The 22,856-nt window shown below is 48.4% G+C and overlaps 1 protein-coding gene across 2 annotated transcripts in view; it reads left to right on the forward strand.

The window, feature by feature from the left end:
• Nucleotides 1-22,856, forward strand: part of LOC135907568 (proteasome adapter and scaffold protein ECM29) — a 505,292-nt gene that overhangs the window by 125,227 nt on the left and 357,209 nt on the right. For both annotated transcript variants that reach the window (XM_065439250.1, XM_065439249.1), the window contains exon 9: nt 15,466-15,547. In XM_065439250.1, coding sequence (XP_065295322.1) covers nt 15,466-15,547 — 82 coding nt within the window. The remainder of the gene's footprint in view (nt 1-15,465; nt 15,548-22,856) is intronic.

A 22,856-nucleotide genomic window follows, 5' to 3' on the forward strand; every position in this document is an offset into this window, starting at 1 on the left:
TGTCAGCGAACTTGGTGCTGTCATACGCCTGAAGAATCTCCGCTTCGTTTTTCATGTACATGCTGAGCGTGCTTCTCTTCACGTTTAATTTATTCATTATCACCTGCCGAGGCACCCCTGCCTTCACGGCTTTCAATATTTACACTTTCGCTGCCAAATCCTTCGCTTCATACAGTCGAAACCCACAATAACGAAATCGCCGGGAAAAGCAAAACATTTCGCTTTTGTGGTAATTTCGTTAGCGCGAGAATGAGGCAGAAAAGACGGGGAAGGAAATTGGCTTGCAAAAAAAAGAATATATATATATTCATTGCCAAAAGTCAGTCGGCTTACTTTGCCGAGCCTTGCCTTGCAGCAATTTTACTGCTCTCGACTCGCACTGCAAGAAGTGGTCCATTGCCACGTCGTCATTATGCTCACCGAAAAATGATCGAATTACAACGAAGGCATTCAGCACATCCCGCGGGTTCGCAGTCCTCTCTTGATTTGGTGTCTGGTGGTCGTTGGCGTCGTCGGCACCTTGGCAAACGCCACTTATGATGACCTCATCAGTCATCTCTTCATGGCCGACAACACCTTCATCCACACGAACGAACTCATCGATGCTGAGGCCATCCGGAACACCATCTGTCATGGCAGAAAGTTCATCCCATGCGTGGGCCTGCGATGGCGGCACTGCACCGTCAGCACTGTCAGCTAGTGCACCTTCAGGTGAATCTTCTTGGGATGCCACTGGATCAGCGCATGATGCTTGCCGAGTGGCAATGAAGCTGGCACGATTAAACCAATTAGCTATCATGGCTGGTGACGTCGCAACCCATGCGGTGGCCATCATCTCAAGCGCCGTGAACATGTCCACTACGGTGGGACGCTTCAACTGGACATTCAGCAGCAGACGTTGAATCAGCCTCTCCTTGTAGGCGCACTTGACGCTACGAATGACGCCTTGATCAAGCGGCTGCAGCACGATAGTGCAGTTCGGTGGAGAAAAAACCAAGTGCACATTTCCCAGTTCCAGGTCATCGACATGATGGGCACTGCAATAGTCCAAAAAAAGGCAGACCGATCTGCCTGCCTTCCGCATGTCCGTATCGAAGGCCTCCAGCCACCTGCCAAATATGGCCCGGATCATCCATGCCTTCAGGTTCGCGGTGTACTGTACGGGCAGCCGACGATTTCCCTTGAAGCAGTGGGGCTTCTTACTTCTGCCGATTACGAGCAGTGGCCGTTTATCTGTGCCGTCCGTGTTGGTGCGCAACAAAATTGTTACACGCCGCTTGCTGTGTTTCCCCCCGCGGCATTTCTCGCCTTTTAAGTCCAGGGTCTTCGATGGCAGCATCTCGTAGAATAAGGCCGTCTCATCCGGGTTGTAAATGTCCGAGGGCTTGTACTGGTCCAATACTTCTTTGTTGGTCAGCAGCCACGACGACGTTGTCAAAGGGTCGACAGCTGCTGCCTCCCCGGAAATGACTTTGGCCACTATGTCGTGGCGGGCTTTGAAACGGCTCAACCAGCCAGGGCTAGCCTTAAAATCAGCGTGCCCGAGAATGCATGCGAAGTCCAGCGCTTTCTGCTGCAGAACTCTGCCAGACAGCGGCACTTTGTTGGCACGCTGTTCACAAAATATGCAAATACCGCCTTGTCAACGTCTGGAAAAGCCGCAGCGCTCACCGTTTTGTTTTTCGCACTCACACCATTTCCGAGCGCGCCGAGAATAGAGGCCTTGTTTTTCAGAATCGTCAATATCGAACTGCACGCAATTCCAAATTCTTCGGCGATATCCATTTTCTTCCTGCCCTTTTCAGCTGGGGCAATAATTGCAGCCTTATCCTGCAGTGTCATAAATTTCCTCTTTTTGGCTGGAGGCGGCATCTTAGCAGGCTGTCAAAGCAAATGGTCCGATTGGCACAGAGACACACAATTGACGCACTCTAGCACCAACGACACTGAGCACATGACCATGTGCGGCGGTTCACAAAGCCCACTGATACTATTAGCCCCGAGAACGAACTACAGGGGCGCTGCGAGCGCCGCTCGCGTGACGTCAGGGCAAGGACTCGCGCCTGTCATCTGCTACAGTTCGGGCGGTGTCCGGGCGCTTTCTGCGGTGTTTTCGTTTGCTCGCTTGCATACTTATGGCGGGCGTCTCAAATATATTTTTACGACGATGTCTTCATTTGCAAAAATTTATTCAAAGAGCTTATTTCTTAGATGACAATGCAGCTCTCGAAGGCAACGCTACAGTGCCAGCCGAAGGAGCGCAGACCGGCCCATTGCGGGTTTTTTAATCGACAACCGCAAAAATATAGAAAATAAGAATCCAGCTATGATACCATACCTGCCGCGGTGCAACAAGTATGTCACAGACGCTGGTTATATATGACTTCTACAACAGTTACAATCCGCTAAAACTGGTTTGCTCACGACGAGTAGTTCATGGTGTAATATCGAATTTTTGCGTTTCTTCACAGAAACGCTAGGCAGTAACACGAGTAACACAAAGAAGCAAGTTGTGCTTGTAGAACCTAACTGCAGTATTAACTGCACTTAGGTTCTACAAGCTCCTTAAAATTATGCGCTTCTTCACGTGTTTCTCTTAAGCTGCGCTAATTTGAAGTAAAGCTAATGAAGGCTTACGTCTATTTACAGAATACAAAATGGAATGTACCAATATATATATTCCCTTTTCTGTGCTACATGTTCAACTCACTCGAGAAATTTACTGGTGCTTCTTGCTTGAGGAATACACATGACAAAATTGTTTGGCGAACTGACACAGACTGCTTGGCCCAAATTTTTTAGAGAAATTTGCCTTTTGGGCCATATGGCTGCAGCCAGAAAGAAGTCGAAGCGTCAATCATTAGTAGCATGGGACATATTGAAGATATAATTCCCATGTGGAGGGTCAAAAATCAAGTGAATATATGTGTAAGTCTTGTGGTGTTTTCTTTATGAATGGTTGCGATTGGATAGGAGCAAACTTTATTTTGCCTGCAGTTGGGCGAGGTTCTCTTTTATGTACCGACGAAGCGAATAGTTCTCCGTTTGCATAATTAAACGCTGGATCGAGAATGGTGAGACAGAAAGTGCTTGAATTTTCCTTTTTCTAGGCAATCTAAGCTGCGCTGTAGTAGCTCAAGAATATTTTAGCCATTCCAGTAGGAGCTCTAAAAATATGCTTTATGGTTTCAATTAGAAACTGTAGTGAACTGATGGGTTTCACGAACAAAGCGTGCCTCTCCATACCGACAGTCGGTTGCTACCGTTGCGTGCTATTGTTGCGTGATGGGTGTGCCATATTGCCGATGAAGGCTACTGAGGGCCACTGTGAAACATTTAATCGCTTGCGATTGATTGGCTCTCGATCTTAACAAAGAAACTTTTCTCTCAGGTGGTTGCAACTATGGTGTCTGAATAAACATGAATAAACAATGCAAATACTCTACATGACGCATCGTCGTGTTAGCAGCCATGAGCGTTTCGTTTTTTGGAGGCCTGTTTCAGAAAGCGGGGAAACTAGCAGCAAACTTTTTTATAAAAACTGGGTTCTAACTCTTTCTTTTACGCATTAATAAATGGCCATATTTGGCAAGGATAACTCACCAGAGTAATAAGAATCATGATGACAGCTTCGCTGGGCAGTGTCTTTCTAACACGGATAACATGCTGATGCCAATTACTTAGATGTTTCTTTCATGTAAAATGCAATGTCTCTCATAGCTAAATTCTAAGGGAATGTTAAGTGTTTAGCCAAGCATCGTACACAACTTCACGTATTGAATTTGCAGACATTTTTTTATGCAAAATTTATCGACAGACACGGCGCATATATGCAGTGTAAAACCAGTAGCCCCGTTCAACGCTACATAGCTTGCGATATCCAAGCCTCAAATTTTATTGACTCACGTGCTTTAGGAGAAAGAACTGTGGTTCAGGCATGGCAGCAGAAAGAAGCCGACATGCCCTTCAATAAGTGCGGCTCGAGCCACCCATACCCCAAGCATACACGAAGGGAACGAGCGCGCGCTGCCGCCGAGCGAGACGGAGCGAGCGGCGTCCTGGCCGTGACGTCACACGCGAGAGGGCGCCACTCCTAATTCTCGCCGCTAATAGTGTCATTCAGGGTATCGGAGCCTTCACGTGTAGTAGATGTCGATTTGGCTGCCACGCACGCAGGCGTTTCGCTCCGCATTTAGCACAAGCTGTAATGGCACACAGGATTAAATAAAATGTGCTCACTTCGAGATCGCCTACGGTTCTTTTCTTTTTTTTATTTGTATTGTCACGAGAGGAAAAGCCAGTCAGTCAGTTCTAAGCAAACAGCCGTGTACAGTTCGTTTTTGCAGCTGCCACGCACACTTCTTCTTCCTCGACTTCTAGCGTAACTAGTGCGTGCCATTACCTCTCCCTCAAAAAATAAATAAATAAATAAATAAATAGATAAATAAAGTTGGGGAGATGTTAAATGCCACAAGAAAAAAATAAAAGGAATGAGGAAGACAACGGACGTGACGACAGGGGCCGCATCACAAAGTTTGTGGAGGAGAGTCAGTGCGAATGGTAGGGCTTCATCCTGGTAACGTGCACAATGTCAGAGGAACGTGGTCTACGGGAGTGGTGCGAACTGTCGGCTGGAATAACTTTGTAGTTGACAGGACTTAGACGACGCAAAACTATGTAGGGTCCAAAGTATCGGCGCAATAATTTTTCTGACCGGCCTCTTTGACGTATAGGGGTCCAAACCCATACGAGATCTCCCGGGTTGTATGTGATGTCTCGATGGCATATGTTGTATCGACGAGCATCTTGACTTTGTCGGGATAGAATTCGTTGCCGCGCAAGGTGCCGCGCTGCTTCGGCACGCTGAACAAAGGGGTCTGTATCTGGTGCGGTAGGTTGAGACGAAGTTGGTAGGAGCATCACGTCGAGCATAGTGGTGACGTCGCGTCCGTAGACCAGACAAAAAGGAGGAAACCCGGTGGTTTCTTGTAGGGCAGTGTTGTACGCGAATGTCACGTACGGGAGCAGTTCGTCCCAATTTTTATGGTCCGTGGCAACACACATGGAAAGCATATCCGCAATCGTTTTGTTAAAACGGTCAGTTAAACCGTTAGTCTGCGGGTGATACGCAGTTGCCGTACGGTGCGTTGATCCGCTCAGCTGCAGGATATCTCGGACCAACTGGGCAGTAAAGGCCGTACCACGGTCTGTGATGACGACAGCGGGAGCACCATGTCGAAGGACGATATTTTTTATAAAGAAGTTAGCAACATCTGAAGCAGTAGCTCGCTGAATGGCTTGTGTTTCGCAGTATTGAGTGAGGTAATCGGTGGCGACAACGATCCAGCGGTTATCAGCCGAAGACTTGGGAAATGGGCCGAGTAAATCCATCCCGACTTGTTCAAAAGGTGAGCAAGGAGGTCAGACAGGCTGAAGCAGACCGGCTGGTTTCAGTGGTGGAACTTTGCGATGCTGGCAATCTCGACAACTTCTGACGTACTGCTTCACGGTTTTTGTGAGTTTTCGCCAATAGTACTTCTGCTTGATCCTCGTGAGAGTACGCGTGAAACCAAGATGCCCGGACGTTGGTTCGTCGTGGCATCCACGTATAACGTCGTTGCGGAGAGTAGCGAGAACAACGAGCAGGAAAACGGTTGCCGTAGGGTGAAAGTTCCGCTTGTATAGGATGTGCCCACGTAGGCAGAAAGAAGACAAGTGACGCGCGAACTGCCGTGGGGGTTGTGGGCGGCTTCCTTCAAGGTATTCAATCAAGGGCTGGAGCTCAGAATCTTGGCGTTGCTGTTGAGCAAGGTTTAAAGACGGAAGAGTACAAAGAAAACCAGAATCGTCGTCAGTATCTAGGGGTGCGGGTTCGGCGGGGGCGCGACAGAGACAGTCGGCGTCAGTGTGTTTCTGACCAGACTTATAGACGACGGTCACATCAAATTCCTGCAACCGAAGGCTCCATCTTGCGAGACGGCCTCAAGGATCTTTGAGATTCGCCAGCCAGCAGAGAGTGGTGGTCGCTGACAACACGAAAGGGGCGTCCGTGCAGGTATGGGCGGAACTTCTGGATAGCCCATATGACTGCCAGACATTCTTTTTCAGTTGCTGAGTAGTTTTTTTCAGCAGCAGACAAGGTTCGGCTGGCATACGCAATAACGTGCTCAACACCAGCTTGAAACTGTACGAGTGTCGCTCCGAGACCAACGTTACTAGCATCAGTATGCACTTCTGTGTCAGCCTCGGTGTCAAAGTAACTAGGGTCAGTGGTGTCTGTAGACGTCGCTGAAGGTCGTGGAAGGCGTCGGATTGTGCCGGGCCCGAAACAAATGTGACGTCGTTCTTGATGAGTCGTTGCAAAGGTTCGGCAATTTCACAAAAATTGGGTACAAAACGGCGGTAATACGCGCAAAGCCCTAAAAATCAGCGGACATTGTGTTTTGTCGTCGGTATCGGGAACAGAGCGACTGCCATGGTTTTGTCAGGGTCAGGGCGCACACCGGTGCTGCTGACAATATGACCTAGAAATTTGAGCTCCTCGCAGCCAAAGTGACATTTTTCGGGCTTCAGGGAGAGGCCGGCGGTGCGGATAGCTTGAAGAACCGCCTCAAGCCGCTGGATGTGTTGTCCAAACATGGTGGAAAAAACAACTACATCGTTTAAGTAGACCAAACACGAGTTCCACTTGAGGTCAGGTAAAACTGCGTCCATCATGTGTTGAAATGTGGCTGGAGCGGAACACAATCCAAAAGGGAGGACCTTAAATTGATAGAGACCGTCGGGTGTTATAAACGCCGTTTTTTCCTGGTCCCGTTCGTCAACTTCAATTTGCCAGTACCCACTACGCAGATCCATTGAAGAAAAGTAACGGGCATGTCGCAGGCGATCCAAAGAGTCGTCAATTCGAGGAAGTGGGTAAACGTCTTTTTTCGTGACCTTGTTCAGTTTGCGATAATCAACACAGAATCGTAGTGAACTGTCTTTCTTTTTGACTAATACAACAGGTGAAGCCCAAGGATTTGTCGATGGTTGAATGACATCATCGTAGAGCATTTGTTTAACTTGATGACGAATAGCATCCTGTTCTCTTTGCGACACGCGATAAGCGTGTTGGCGAACAGGTTAGACGGTCGGTTCAGTGATGATTCTGTGTTTGATTAAAGGAGTCTGTTTGACATTCGACGTGGTGGCGAAACAGTCGCTAAATGACGATAGCAGAGTGAGGAGCCTCTGCTTCTCATTTTGGTCTAGCTGTGGGTTGACGTTGATGTGACTGGTCAAGTCCACATCGCTGGGTTCCGGAATCGAGATTGTCGTTACCGAACCACAGGCGTTGGACTCGGCCACCGTTTCAAAGTAGGCCATGGTGGTATGCCTCGCAAAGTGCTTGTATTCGCCACTGAAGTTGGTAACTAGAATCGTGGTTTGCCTATGTTGGAGCTCTGCGAGACCTCGTGCGACGCCGACTTTGCGATCCAGCAATATGGTGAGGTTACCTTTGGCAATGCCTATTCCTAGTTGTTCTTGGGGGCATTCAACGAGGACGAAGATGCTACTTCGAGGCGGTAACGTCACGCAGTCATCGACCACGCGTAAAGCCGCGCAGTGATGTTCATCCTCCACACTCGAATCCGAAGAAACATAGTTAGAAAAAGTCACGAACAAGTCACGAAGGTTAATGATCGCCCCATATTTCTGGAGAAAATCCATGCCCAGTATAACTAGCTGAGAACACTTGGGCAGCACAAGGAAAGACGCTACGAAAGTCGAAGTAGAAATTGCAAGTCTGGCGGTGCATCGTCCAACGGGTGACACGAGGTGTCCTCCGGTCGTAATCAGATGTGGGCCGTCCCACGCTGTCAGCACCTTGCGTAGCCGAGTGGCCAGTGAGGCACTCATAACCGAGTAGTCAGCTCCCGTATCTACAAGTGCAGTTTACCGGATAACCGTCAATTGAAGCAGTAATAGCAGCAGAAGTTCTTTTTGCAGTTTCGAATGAAGGCGTCAGCGGAACGTCGCGAGGGGATGGCGTCGGCGGAGGATATTTGACGGTTTGCATGACAGCGGCCTCACCCCCGGAGGTCGCCGTTTTCAGTTTTCCCGGCGCGGGCTTCCACCGCTGACTCCAGCGGAATCAAAAGCAGGTCGAGCACGGTTTGGTGACGCGTACTGACGAGGTGAAGGCGACCGTGACTGTCTTCGCTGTTGGGCAGGAGGAAGCCGGTTACTTACTAAGTATTGCTCGATTTCGTGCGGGCGTTCGCCATAGCGCGGGCAAAGGGCGTCCGGATGGTATCCCTGCAGACCAATCCGTCGGTACTGGCAGTCACAATACATGTGACCAGTCTCCCCGCAGTGATAGCACAACGGGCTGTTGTCGGGGGCGCACCATACTGTAGATTTGCGCGGACCAGGATGAAAGGGTGCTTGCGGATTCGTGCGGTGGATCGGACTTTGGGAGCGTCGAGAAATCCCAGCAGGCGGCTGTGAAAAATGGCCCGTCGACGGCGCGCAAGCCCGAAGAGCATCCGCGTACGAGAACGTGGGAGGTTCGGGTCGTGTTGGTGGTGAGGGATGAACCACTCTGCCGATTTCTTCCCGAATGACATCCGTAAGAACTGCGGCACTGGGAGGTGCCGGAGCTGATGCATAGGACTTCTGCAGTTCTTCTCGAACGATTTGTCATATTAGCTCAGTAAGGGACTCCCTGTCATCATTTGCAGGTACGAGAGAGCATGCAGCAGTCATGGTGGTCTGGCATTCATACTGCGAGAGCGAGAGCCGCTGTCGAAGAATACGTTCCATGACTGCTGCCTCATGAACGAACTGGGAGACTGTTGTAGGAGGATTGCGCACGAGGCCCGCGAAAAGCTGTTCCTTTACGCCTCGCATTAACAGACGCACCTTCTTGTCTTCTGGCATTAGTGGATCTGCCCGACGGAACAATCGCGTCATGTCTTTGACGGTTTCGTTTGGCATTTGGAACCTCGAAGACAGTGCCTGTTCGGCTCTTTCTTTCTTTTCGGGAGTGCAGAAGGCTTCGCAAAGCAGTAGGTAAAACTCCTGCCAGCTGGTAAATGAGGCTTCGTGGTTCTTGTACCATACTCTCGCCGCGTCTAAAAGGGAAAGGTAGACGTTCTTCGACTTACGGCGATCGTCCCAGTCGTTAAAGGCGGCGACCCGGTTGAAATGGTCCAACCAATCTTCAACGTCCTCAAAGGCGTCGCCATGGAACGGGTTAGGCCAGGGTGTCTACCAACCGGGAAAACCGGGAAAACCTGGAATTCTCAGGGAATTTGAACAGTCTGGAAAAACTCAGGGAAAACTCATGGAATTTGTGCTTCTATCAGGAAAAATTGCGTGTAACTTTATTGAAAGGGAAGGAAAGTCGTGGTAATGCTGGCTCCAGTAACAGAGGAATCGCAACGAATCGTCATTGACGCCGTGTCATCGGCACGATGTATTGCCAGAGTAGTTAACGACCGATTTTCTAGACGCCCGATTTTTCGGACATGCCCGATTATTTGCACGGCTTTGCGGCACCACCATGTACTCTATATCGTCAATGTATATTGCCCGACTGCAGGTCTGAAATGGCAATAATCAAAGCCAGCACCGCCACTATTTTGATTATCTCGCCGCCTTGAACCGGCACTCTCGCACGCAGATCCACTGGCAGCCGTAACCAACACCGCGGCAACGTTAGGCCTAGCTGCTTCTATGTTCGCTATTAAGCTTGTTGCCGTGCGGTGCCGTGTTTTTCATTGAAAGAATTTGCCGCTATCACCAATGGCACCGACTCCGCCTTTGTAATCCTCGCGATTGGCTTTGAAGCTCGCAGAGCACAGCGCGTTGCGTAATGCCAGTCTCCGAAAGTTAGCGAAGCCTCAGTACATTAGTGTTAGGCGGTGAAGCATAACAAGCGTGGGACGGGGGCAATTGTCACGGGACACAATATGTATTCCTTAATTACACATGCGTGCACCCCGTCTCCTGTCACTGTACAAGCACTGATATGCCTAATAAGTGTACTGGCAGGCCTTCAGAGCTTTTTCAGACGTGCCTGTGGTAATTTTATCCCTTAAAGGCAGTTAAAGACATGCATTAATTTTTTTCAGACTGCCCGTTCTTTTTAAAAAATTTTTTGTGGCCCCTAGGAAGTCCGAAAAATCAAATGTTGACTGTACAACTGACCAAGAGAATGCTTCAGATGTTCCATGTGGTGAAAGCTTGGTAGGAGGAAGATGAGAACAGAAAGGACCGACGCACTGAGGAATTACCGGGAAAGGAAGGGTGCCGCCGCCTTTTTGAAGGAGCTTGAGCTAAAAAAACTAAATGTTGGCTGACGCTGAGATACAGGTGTCCCTCATCCAAACCAAAATAAATTGTTTTAAGCAGTGAAACCCGACACTGAGATGTTGTGTACGGGCTGAGAGTATGTCAGGACAGTTGAGGTTGACTTCCCAGCTGCTGAGAGAGAACCTTAGTTGTTACAAAGTTCAGGGCCTCATACAGATGAGCTTGCTATCAGTTGATAGAAATAGCTCATATTAAAAAAAATATTTACTTATGTATGCATCTCCTTTTCATTCGTATTTGAAAATGTTCGACTCAATTTGGAATGGGCTTTACCATTTCTTTCGCTGTGCATTTTACTAACACCTTCCTTCTGTTTTCTTTTTAAATAAAATAGATATTACTCCTTACTATTCAAACTGGATTAAGTCATTTTTTGTTTCAGCATGCTTACTAGAGAGTGACAGCATCAGGCAACGTGGTGTCAGCCTGTCTTGACATGAAACAAAGTTCTGGTTCAGGGAATTTCGCAAAGGTGCTCAGGGAAAACCTGGAAAACTCAGGGAATTTGGAAGTGTCAACTTGGTAGACACCCTGTAGGTGTGCGAGGCGCGTTGAGAATGCATGGTACGGCAGCATTTGGGATCCCCTCGGTTTGGCTTGCGGTAGTTGTTGACATCTTCCTCACGGAGCTTGCCAGGGGGGGCTGTATTGTGGTGGAAGACGGAGGCGACGGCTGCTTCAATAGATTTCTGCCGTCTCCGAGGTACTGGCGTCGGTAGCTTCTGGTTGAGAACCCGTAGGCATATGATGGATGCGTACCCAGCACTTCCACCAGTTTGTCACGAGAGGAAAAGCCAGTCAGTCAGTTCTAAGCGAACGGCCGTTTACAGTTCGTTTTTGCAGCTGCCACGCACACTTCTTCTTCCTCAACTTCTAGCATAACTAGTGCGTGCCATCATTTAAATTATCATTTAAATGCTAATTGCATTTTTGGCCCTGACACTGCGCAGTCACCCGTTGCGACGGGCGAACGACCACCATCATCATCATCGCTGACGTCTGTCACGAGAGGTGGTGCGAGGCTTTTTTTATTGTAAACAATGATGGCGGCGGCCACGCAAGTGTGCTGTGGCGGTAGTTAATGCAATTTAAGCGCACAACGAATGCATTTGAGCAGTTTCCGGACACAACTAGTGTTACATGAGTAGATTATTTGCGGACTGTAGTTTCAGAAAATTTCGTTGATGAGGGATTGCTATAGAAAAAAGTTTCGTTGTTACGAGATAGGAAATGCATTGACTCCTATGGCTGTTCGCCGGGGATCCGAAAATATTTCGTTGCGGCGAGAATTTCGTTCCCTCGAGATTTCGTTACCACGGGTTTCGAGTGTACTTTGCCCGCTTCAGTGGGGCACACGAGCACATGGTGGTACGGCTAGGCGCACCAACGAAGCGACGGGTACACACGTGATGTCAAGAAAAAACAAAGTATAAACGGAAGAAACAAAATCGCAAACAAAATTTAACACACTCACAAAAAAAGGGTCTGCCGTCCTTGCACATGCACCTGACGCAAACCGATAAACACGATAAAAACGACAATGAAAAAAAGTTGCTCAACTCTGCAACCACACAACTGCACAAGTAGAAGACAACGTTGGAAATGGTGGACAGCAATACAAAGAAAGAAACATGTATGTATAGATTAGGGTCGCTAGCATAGACCGTTAACTACCGTGCTAATAACCATAGCGATGCAGTGGTAGTGCCAAGCGCCAAAAGCAACTGCAAAGCCAGAAGTACGTCATTGCTGCCATGTTTTTTGAGATGTAGGTTTGTCTATTATGTAGCAATAAAATACACATGGCGCCCTTGACATATTTCCGGCCTTTTGGCACTCCCAGCACATGCAAGCATGGCCTTTGAGATAGGCGCACACTAATCGGAGACACTATCACTGGCGGTGTGATTTGAACACCCCCTAGAGCCACCCAATCCTATATGCCTCACATGCCTCTGAGCTCCGTGAACTGTCCGAATTAACCGAAGTACGACCAGATATGTCCGAATTAACGGGAGTTTCATGCCATAGGGTTATGTACATGTTTGACGGGACCAGACGGCACGCCCGAATGAACCGAATTTCTGAATTAACGGGGGCCAAATTAACGATGTTTTACTGTATATGAGCCAGGTGGACTGTTGTGTCAGGTTTCGGAACCGACTTCCTGTTGAAATTGGTTGTCCTCGCTTCATGACTGCCCTTATAAAAGCCACGCATCTCTTCTTGCACACCGCCCAGTGCTCCGACACAATGCAGCCATCACGTCTCATTGTTCTCAACCATTCCCCTCTGGCCTCTGCGTCAGTGACTGCCAACACTACACGCATGCTGATAGTTGAGAAAGTATGGTTTTCAGCTTGCAGAACAGCCCAGTCCATTTCCACTTGCTTGTAGCCATGCGAGCATAAATGAAATGCATTCAGTGTGGACCTGCAAATTGCAAGCACAGTGGCGAGTTGTGCGTGCCACTGCCGCATGGGGGGGGTGCAAAGTGCATGTGCAGCGTGTGGTGGTTTTGTTAAATTCAAACTGTAATGTAATGATCCCTCCAAGTTGAGGTTGTGGCCTGATTCGTTTTGGCAGCTTGCGGAATCCTAAAACACCTTTTGCAAAAAGCCTTAATTGTCTACAAAAAGACAAATAGTCAGGCATCCCATTCCCGGAACCACTTGGACTAAAGATCGGATGTCGTCACGATCCCTCCAAGTTGAGGTTGTGGCCTGATTCGTTTTGGCAGCTTGCGGAATCCTAAAACACCTTTTCCAAAAATCCTTAATTGTCTACAAAAAGACAAATAGTCAGGCATCCCATTCCCGGAACCACTTGGACTAAAGATCGGATGTCGTCACGCTTTCAAGGTTGTGGAATGCCTATCGAACTGGGAGGCCTTTCGTGTTTTTTAAGCAGAATGGTGATCGACTCTTGCCGATAACGAACGGCCGCAGTTTACACAAGTCATCCATATCTATAGCGAGCGAAATTGAGTACACCACAATCTTTTTTTCTCAATGGCATGTACTGCTCTTCACATTCAATCTCCTGTTTGACAGCATCTGCTGAAAGGGTGCAGTTACAAATTTGTCGCCGTTAAATATTTCCGACGGCGTAGAAAGTGATTGCTGCACCTCCATTAGGAGAAGAGCATTTTTAGAGGTGCGGCGCAGCAAAGCGTTCAATAGATTGAATAATGCAATGAATGAGAGTTCGGTGTGAACATAGTACTTCGCTGTACTTCTGCATATAATTTTCAAGGAAATATTAAAACTATCCGTTACAGACAACGATTTGATATATTCGAGTTTGATATACCGTGTTTACATGATTGTAAGTCGACTCGAATGTAAGTCGACCCCCCCCCCCCCCCCATATCGTGTGTAACAGGGGGAAAAAAAAAAAGAGCATGCCTGAGGGCGCATTCCATAACCAAAATTTATTAGTAGCTGGCATGGTCACTGGACTTCTCGTCTTCACTTCACTATCCTCACTATTGCTGCCATCGTCATCGCTGCTATGTCCCACAGCGCATCGTCATCCAGCAAAATTCCACATTTGGCAAATGACCGCACTACGACATCTTGTGGAACAGCAGCCCACGCCGATTGCATCCAGCCACACGCAGCCATCAGGGAGGCTCTTTTGACACGACCGGTTGGTGTAAGCTTGTGGTCTTCTGCAGCCATCCACTCGTACTCTCGGCGGAGCAGGTCCTTAAAAGGCAAATATCTGGGCTTGTTTCATGACCATGTTGCATTTCACTGGCAGGGACTGATCACGCATTTCAGCGGCGTACCCTGCAAGCTTGGCCTACAGCTCCAGAAAGTGTCCTGACTTCGGCCCGTCGGAAATTCTTCGCTTGCCGTCAAAGGTGAAAATTTTGCTTCACTGCAGTCGCCACTCTCGCACCACCCATTCAGAAACATTGAACTTGCGGCCTGCTGCACAGTGATTTGTTTCTTTGGCGGAAAGGATGGCAGCCCTCTTGAACACTGCTGGGAACAAGGGCCGAATGTTTAGTGGGCCTGAAGCACTCATGACAACTGAGGAAGCATGGAAGTAGCACGTAGCCAGCAGTCAAGTCGAACGCATCAAACTAAGCGCTACAGAGAAATAGAAACACGTGAGCAGTGTCTACTCTTCCATGAACTATCGGTACTCCCTGCAAGCGCCGCGTTCTGGGGCGCCGGCGTGAATGGAACACCAGCACTTCCATCAACTACCGACACCCTCCATGAGTGTTGTGTGCACTGTAAAACTCTGCAAAATTTTGAAAAACCCTTCCGAAAAGCGATCAAACACGCGGGATAGCGAAAACTACTGGTAGGGCCATAGAGAAAACATAAAATTGTAACTACCCTGTAGCTCCCCTGATATCTCGTTGGTCTCGCTTTTTTGGCGGTGCCATGTTTTGGTTTCGATTGTAAGTCGACCCCCCACTTCAGATTTTCAAATAAAAAAAAAATAGGTCGATTTACGATCATGTAAATACGGTATGCAGGATCAATCTACAATAGTTCTATAGAGAATGTGTTAGTGCCGCGGGACTGTTCGTATAATCGAGCAGGTCCAAATTTCTTGTCTTTGGCTTTTCTTGGCTGTGGGGTATGTAAGTATTCCTTGATCACTGAAAGTGTAAATGGTATGTATAGGTGACTTCCAAAATATGGCAGCCATGATTTGTTCCTGGCTTTTGCAATTGCTTCCTGCACTTGCAGCACATAAAAGCAGGTTCTTTGAGATCGTTTTTTGTTACTCTGAGACAAGCGTTGCTGGGGGTGTGATTTGAGCACAATCTATTTTCCAATTTATATTAATTTGTTTTGAATACTTCGAAAATTATGAATTCCGAAATTCAAACCGAAGCATATACCACGCAGAATAATATTCGTTCGAATATTTTATAATGTCGAGTATTTGCACCAGCCTACTAATTTGCTCCGTATCTGCTAAAGCAATAAAATGTCTTTCCTTATGGATAAGAATGCACCATCAAAGTCACGTGTCTTTTGCTTTGGGGGACGGGGGTAGCCAAGGTGCTTTTTTTAAGTGCCTCGATGGCTCTGTGCATCTTTTGTGTGCGTTACCAGACCGGCTTGATTGCAGCAACCCTGAAGACAAGCTGAACATGGTGGGACGCCAGCTGATGGAGACCCTGCTGCAGTTGGCACTGCCTGCCCAGGAGATGGTGCGTTGATTCTCTTCGTTTTCCAACTTGCTGCTGTCACTGTTACTGCTTCACAGGGACAGTAAATTCAAGTACTTAGCCTACACAAGAAGGCTCTTCGTCTTCGAGGGCACAGGGAAAAGCAAGCGGGCCCTGGATGTGCCGTCTAACATGGACACAGGACTTGTGGAACTGCTTATGTATGTGCTGTGAAGGGTACAGGAACACTGTGCCCTTGTGACTTGCATTATTAGGGCAGTGTAAATTTAAACTACTGAAAGCCAGTGAGACGACCACAATTTCAAGCATGATTTTAGTTATACTATCTGTAAGGGCAATATACCACCTGGCTCCTAAGCATGTTCTAGCCATAGAACTAGATGTCTGAAAACTAATTGCCACATGGAGCCAAATAATTCTCACAGTGCAAGGGGAAATACAATGGAAAACATTACATGTTGGTTGTCAAGTACGTTCTTTATTTTGGGAAATCCTTGGCCCACATACACACAGGCAGTCTGTGTTCTGTCCCGCCACACCGCACGTGGCTTGCTCTGCCGATTACTTCACTCACTCAGTTTGTTGTCACGCGCTCCTCGCATGTCAACCACGCACACATGCCTTCCATGTTCTCCGTCCCCACCACGCATTATTGCCTAACGTCTCGTGCCTGCGACTCTGCGCCACCTGGCGTCAGCCGGGTACCATCACAGATCCCCCCCCTCTCCCCTTTTTATCCTGTGAAGAGGGCTTCCAAGGCACATGATAAGGGCTCAGCTGGTCTGCATTAGCGAGGCCTTTCTGTTTCGCTGTAGCCGGGTCTCTGAATCTGTAGTTATTGCGTCCAATATGTGCAGTAACTCTAAATGGGCCTGTGCGTCGAGGGCAAATTTGGCTGTGATTATTAATGGCTGCCTTACTTAGTGGGTGCGTGTCCCGGAGAACAAGACAAAAAAATTAAATTATGGGGTTTTACGGGCCAAAACCACTTTCTGATTATGAGGCACACCGTAGTGGGGGACTCCGGAAATTTTGACTACCTGGGGTTCTTTAACGAGCACCTAATCTAAGTACACGGGTGTTTTCGCATTTCACTTACATTGAAATGTGGCTGCCATGGCCAGGGTTCGATCCCGCGACCTTGTGCTCAACAGCCCAACGCCATAGCCACTGAGCAATTACGACGGGTCCCGGAGAACCAAGTCTCCAACCTGGAACGTAGCTGGAGCACGCTTTTTGCTGTAATACGTTGCCTGGCTGGCTTCTGCCAAAGCTTGGTGGTCCTGTGCAAAGGCCCAGGCATGTTGAAGGTACACATCTGGTTCTGCAGCCAGGGCATGAGGCACAGAAGGAGGCACCTCGATGCCAGCTGCCTGATTATGATGGCTCTATGGGTTCCGTAGCTCCCGGCTATAGCACCAGAAGGCAGGCGTCAAGTCAGTAACTACACTTTCAGATGTGCGCATTGCAAATGCCACTTTGGGAATCCTTTTGTCCCAGTCCCTGGGGGAAGTGCAGTAGCCCACCAGGCATTGTTTAACCATTGCGTTATGGCATTCCACCGTCTGTCCTGCTGGTCTGTATGGGACTGTGTGGCTCTCCTTGATTCCCCAGCGCTGAAGAATGGCTTTCCACAGTTTGCTTATGAATGGTTTCCCATTGTATTGATGATCAAATAAGGAAGTAGGCGCACTTAATGGGAAAAGCTCCACAAACTACATAAACTTGTCCAGCACCACCAGGATGTATTTGCGGCGCCGAGGGGTTGCGGGTAGTAGCCCAATAAGGTCCACACTTAGCTGCTGCATTGGGTGGGTGGCCCATGAACTGACCATCGGTCCTTTTGGTTTTTGCCGGTGAGGTTTGAAAGCCTGGCACTGCTGGTAGCTGCAGATGCAACAGGAGATATTTAAGCGGATACCGAGCTATGTCAACCGGCTCTTCACACGTTTCCAAGTTTCAAAAAAGCCTAGATGCCCACTTAGGGGGGGGTCATGCTCCATATTCACTGCCATGTCTTGCAAGTGTTGGGGAAGCCAGGCAACGTTACGTTCACCGACCGTGTACATAAGGATATCATTGTTCGAGATTTCGGTGTCATCAGCTAGGTCCTGCACCCTCTTGGACTCTTTAGCATCACCAGGTAGCAGGCCAGGCTTTAAGTATTGCAGCAGCTGCAGCAGAAGTGGATCCTTGCGTTCTTTCAACTGGAACTTTGCAGTGTCGGTGAGTGGAGACACATCAGTCACGTCAACAGGGGCTGCTAGTTCAAAACTAATGGTTTGTTGTGGCTCTTGCACTTTGATTGGAAACCAGCACCAAACAAGGCTGAGCAAATTCAGCAGCTGGGATGGGGCACCTGCTTAGTGCATCACCTGGGATGTTGCCTCGTCCTTTACAATGCCTTATGCTACACTTCAACCCTTGTAATCTCAACACCCTACGTCACACTCTGCACGATGTCTGCTCAGTTGTAAACATCCAATCCAATCATGCATGGTCACAATGCTCCTCAAATGATGTGCATTCTACATACGGTCGGAATCTATTGACAGCCCACACCACAGCGAGGCATTCTGATTGTTGAACAGTAAAGTTCTTTTCAGCAGCGCTGAGGGTCCTGCTTATAAACGACACAGGCCTGAGTTCACCTTTGACTCCCTGCAACAACACTGCAGATATGCCAGTGCCAATGGCATTTGTTTCAATCGTAGAGAGCCTGTTCAGGTCAGGCAATACCACAGCCACCTCTCCTGCCAGCGCTAGCCTCAGAGTCTCGAATGCTGTCTGTAGCTCGGCACCCCGAACCCAATGGGCTCCTTTCTTGAGGAGAGCTGTCGGGGGTCTGGCTTTGTCAGAAAACCAGGGGATAAAATTTCTGTAGTATCCCACAAGGCCCTAAAACCTTCGGAGCTCCTTGACTGTTTTTGGGCATTGGAACTCTGCAAGCGCTCTCACCTTATCCGGGTCAGGTTGACATTTGCCTGGAGAGATTACATGTCCAAGGAACTTTAATGCCTGTTCACAGCCTGTAACTTTGCTGGGATTGATTGTCAGACCGGCAGAGCCAATTCTTCATAGTACCTCATCGATATGTTGTAGGTGGTCCTCAGAAGCTTCTGAATAAATGAGCACATCATCAAGAAATTCCATGCAGTAGTTGTGTTTTATGCCTCCTAACACTTTGTCCATGAGAGACTGAAATGTTGCCTTCCCACCTGTTACCCCAAATGGCATTCGCTTAATTTGAAACACTCCTCTATGGCACAGGAATGCAGTCTTCGGTACATCTTCAGGAGCAACCGACACTTGAAAGAAGTCCGAAGCAAGGTTGATGCTCGTCAACCACCTAGTGCAGCCGAGCTGAGCCAGTACCCAGTCTGTGTGAGGCATCGGATATACTCGCACATTTGCGATTGCATTTAAGGGTCTGTAGTCGACCGCAAGGCGATATCCTCCAGTTTTCTTCTTTACTAATACAGGGGCACTGGCCCACGAACTGGAGCAGGGCTCAATGAGGTCTTGGTCCAGGAAATCTTGGATACACCCATCAGGAATTTCTGTGTCTTGGCTGTTAACCGGGCATAGCTTGCATCTAAGTGGTGGTTTGCTGCCTGTGTCTATTTTGTGAACCACCAGGGACGTGAAACCCAGCAGAGTGGTAAAAATATGGTTATGGTCTGCAAGGATGTTATTAAGTTTCTGCTTCTGGTCCTCCCGAAGGTTCTCTAGAGTACACTCGCCACTCACAGTGGTATTGTGGCATACATCCTGCACATCTGCAAAAAGTGCCTGTAGAGAGCTGGCCACATTTTCATCAGGCCCTTGACCTTGCTTATCGCATTGCAACGCTGTCTTACAGACTGACGGGGGTCGGTATCCAGCATCCGGCGCGTATCGGCACTTCGGTGCCTTTTTAACTTTGATGAGCCCATGTGGGTCAGAGTATAGTGACCGTTCGCCAAGGCCCATGTGGAGAGAAATGCCTGCCACCTCAAGAAAATTCTGCCCCAGGACAACATCGCGACACAGCTCTGGCAAAAGAAGAAAACGCTGCTTCCGGGATCCACCTTGCCAACAAATACAACAGCGAACCGATTCTGCAGTTTGTGACCAGGCCCGAGCAAGCCTGGGGGTTCGTGCTTCTTCCCTGAAGGTGGCTCCCGCGCTCCTGGCCGCTGCGATGGCACGGCTATCTATTAAGCTCACGCTTGCCCCAGTGTCCATGAGTGCATGAAGCACACTGTTACCAATAAACAGTCCAAGCAGTGGTTCTTTATTTCCGGCTGTTGCGAGCACTTGCAGGGACGTCACGTAGCCGTCGGCCGGAGAAGCGTCTACGTTCGTCCATTTCCTGGGCAATCTGATTGTAGGTGTCCCGGGGAATTGCAGTGAAAACAGTGGGGTTGGCTGCGTGGTCTAGCAGTAGTGCATTGACGTGCAATGTGGCCAAGACCGCCACACCGCCGACACGTGATACTGCGGTTTGGTGGCTAGAATCGCGTGATACCGTGTGTCGCTTAAAACCCAAAGTTCTGAGGTGCTCTCTCGAGTTGTTGCGGTGTCAAAGTATATTTGCCCCATGTTTTTGGCATGCGAGCGAATGGCACAGATGAGGGTTTCCACTCCGGGTCTCCAGCGAGAAGTGTCGTTGACCGTGGACACTCGGAAGCCGAAACTGCCTCAGGCTGCAGCTGCCACCCTCGTTGCTGGGCCAGGAGGGTTTGGTTGGGCGTTTCAGTGATGTGCGAAGATGAATAGACGAAGGCCAAATCAGCTGCTGCTTGTGCAATACGCAATGGTGGCGGTGGTGCGTGGTGCAGTTGATGCCAAGCGCAATCCATGATAGGGCCGGCCGCTTTCCCCATTTCTTGCAGGTTTGCGAAGCTCATGCTGGCTCTTAGGTCTTGGAATGTCGGATGCATCTGTCTCCGCACGCGTTCCACCTTTTCGGCATCTGAAACAGGCTCCGATATGCGGTCATAGTATTCGGCAATGACGTGAATGAACTGCTTGAGGTTTTCTGCCGGATGCTGAGTGCGCTGATCTAGCTATGCTTTTAGTTTAAACCTTTGAGGGTCAGTGACGTAAATATACGGCACCGCAAACAAGTCTAAAGTGGTCAATGCTGTATATTTACGGCACCGTCTGTACGTTTAATAAGCGTGCCAATTTCCTAATTTTTTTCTTTTCTGTCGTGTGCTGCCACTATGTGGAAATACAGGAATTTTCGTCCCGCGCCTCCCTCTCTCGATTTTCGTTGCATGGTTTGGTTTAGCGCTAGTTCACTCCCGCGTGTCTATATACTACCGCTCGCTTATCGGTGCACGCGTGGGCGGGCGGCACATTGGGTTTTGTTCCGCAGGAGGTTTCGGCTTCTTGCACTTGAAAAACTGATGGCTATCTCATTACTAATCGTTCAAAGGGTGACCGCTTGTTTCTCGCTTGTTTAGTGCTCGCAGGGGTGCGCATAGAAAGGATGCCACCGTTCACGGGTTTCTGTTGCTTTTTTTTTTAGACTCGCGAGAACTAATTGCCTCTAGTTGGCGATAAGATGAAGATTAGCTAAAGTTTGTCACACGTGTTGCTTTTTTGACGGGCACACAGCCACATAGTTTTCTTCAGTGCGCGCACCAATGCAGTTCGATTACGCTGTGGATGTGCGTATTAGTGTAATAGCAGGAACATTTGAGTCTTGCAAAATATTCTCGTGTGTGCATTTTCAAAGCCTTGAACTATAACAATGCATAACATTTTTAATTCTTATAAGTTTATTTCCTTTTTATTGTTGTTATTCATGAATGAAGAGTACATATGTACCAATGCAAAATATTTTTTCTCACTTTACGGTCACCCTAGAAATATTACGGTAAATTTTTTTTTGAAAGAAGTTCACAAGAAGAATTGAAATCAGCAATAAAAAAAATAAACTCTGGGCGGTCGCATATGGCGAAAAAAATGACCCTCAAAGGGTTAAACTTGTAGTCAACAGTGGTAAACTCTGCCTTAAATTTGGACGCGAAGGATTGCTAGTTGTGGTGTGCACCTGAGAAGTGCCACCATTGTTTGGCTGACCCCTCCAATGCTGAGAAAATTGTTGAAATTCACGGTATGGAAAGTATAAGCCATCATGTTTTGCAGTGTTCTTTCATGTCCTTGATTGATGGGCTTATGTTGCTGCCCCATGAAACTGCAAACAGCCGTCAGGGGGGATCCCTACAATATCGCAGTACTCTCAGTACCCCTCCAGAAAGTATTGCGGAGAGTGTCGGTCCTGGTAGCCACTGAATTTTGGCAGTGGGACGGGTGCACCTTTGATGTCAAGCGCTGGCCCTGTGCTGTTTGTCTTGTCGGGCCTATCCATGCCAGTTGTCTCGTCAGGCCTAACCATGTCGTTGAGCGGCGTGGTGCACAGAATTTGAGCTATATCAGCCGCGAGTCTCTCCCTTTCCATTGTGGTCCCGGAGGCCGGAACCAACAGTCCTTGGACAGTCGAAGAAGGCAGGAGAGGCTGCGCAACTGGCTGGGTGGCACTACACAATTCTTGGTCCTCCATGTTAGGTCTGGTCAGACAAGGCCCCACTTGTCAAGTACATTCTTTATTTTGGAAAATGCTCGGCAAACGCACACACACGCAGTCTGCGTTCTGTCCTGCCGCACTGCACGCGGCTTGCTGCGCCGATCACTTCACTTACTGAATTCATTGTCGCACGCTCCCCACACGCTGACCAGGCACACACACCTTCCATGTTCTCCCTCCCCGCCACACACGGTTGCCTACCATCTCGTGCCTGCTACTCTACGCCACCTGACGTCAGCTCGGTACCCTCACATGGTGTAGCATTCATGACTATGAAAGCACAAAGAAATATACAGGACTGCTGAAGAACAAAGAAAAAGTACCTATGTACTGTAAATGGAAACCTTTCACAATATGTGTACTTTGATAAAATGTTTCCATTGATAGCAAGTGCTTGTCGTTTGTTCTTCGGACACTTTGTGGCTTTCCACAACTTCAAGTCGTAAAAGTGCAAATGCTTCATTTGTGCATTGTACTTTATCTTTTCCATTCCTTCCTTCCTGGCTCTATAGAAATCATACGTTGGGTAGTACAACCGGATGAAGGTAGAGAAAACATAAGGGAAATAAACTTAAAAAAAAATGAAATGTGCAGGCTATATGACAATGGAAATGAAAGTGAATGAGATGACCTGCTGCCAGCGGGAGGCAAACCTACATCTTTCACATTGCTTGTGAAATGCTGTACAAGTTGAGCTATTGCAGCAGCCGTTTTCCCATCTGCTTCCTTCAGAGGGAATTTATTTAGGAA

Source organism: Dermacentor albipictus, chromosome 1, assembly GCF_038994185.2.
Source record: "Dermacentor albipictus isolate Rhodes 1998 colony chromosome 1, USDA_Dalb.pri_finalv2, whole genome shotgun sequence".
In the NCBI taxonomy this organism is placed as follows: Eukaryota; Metazoa; Arthropoda; class Arachnida; order Ixodida; family Ixodidae; genus Dermacentor; species Dermacentor albipictus.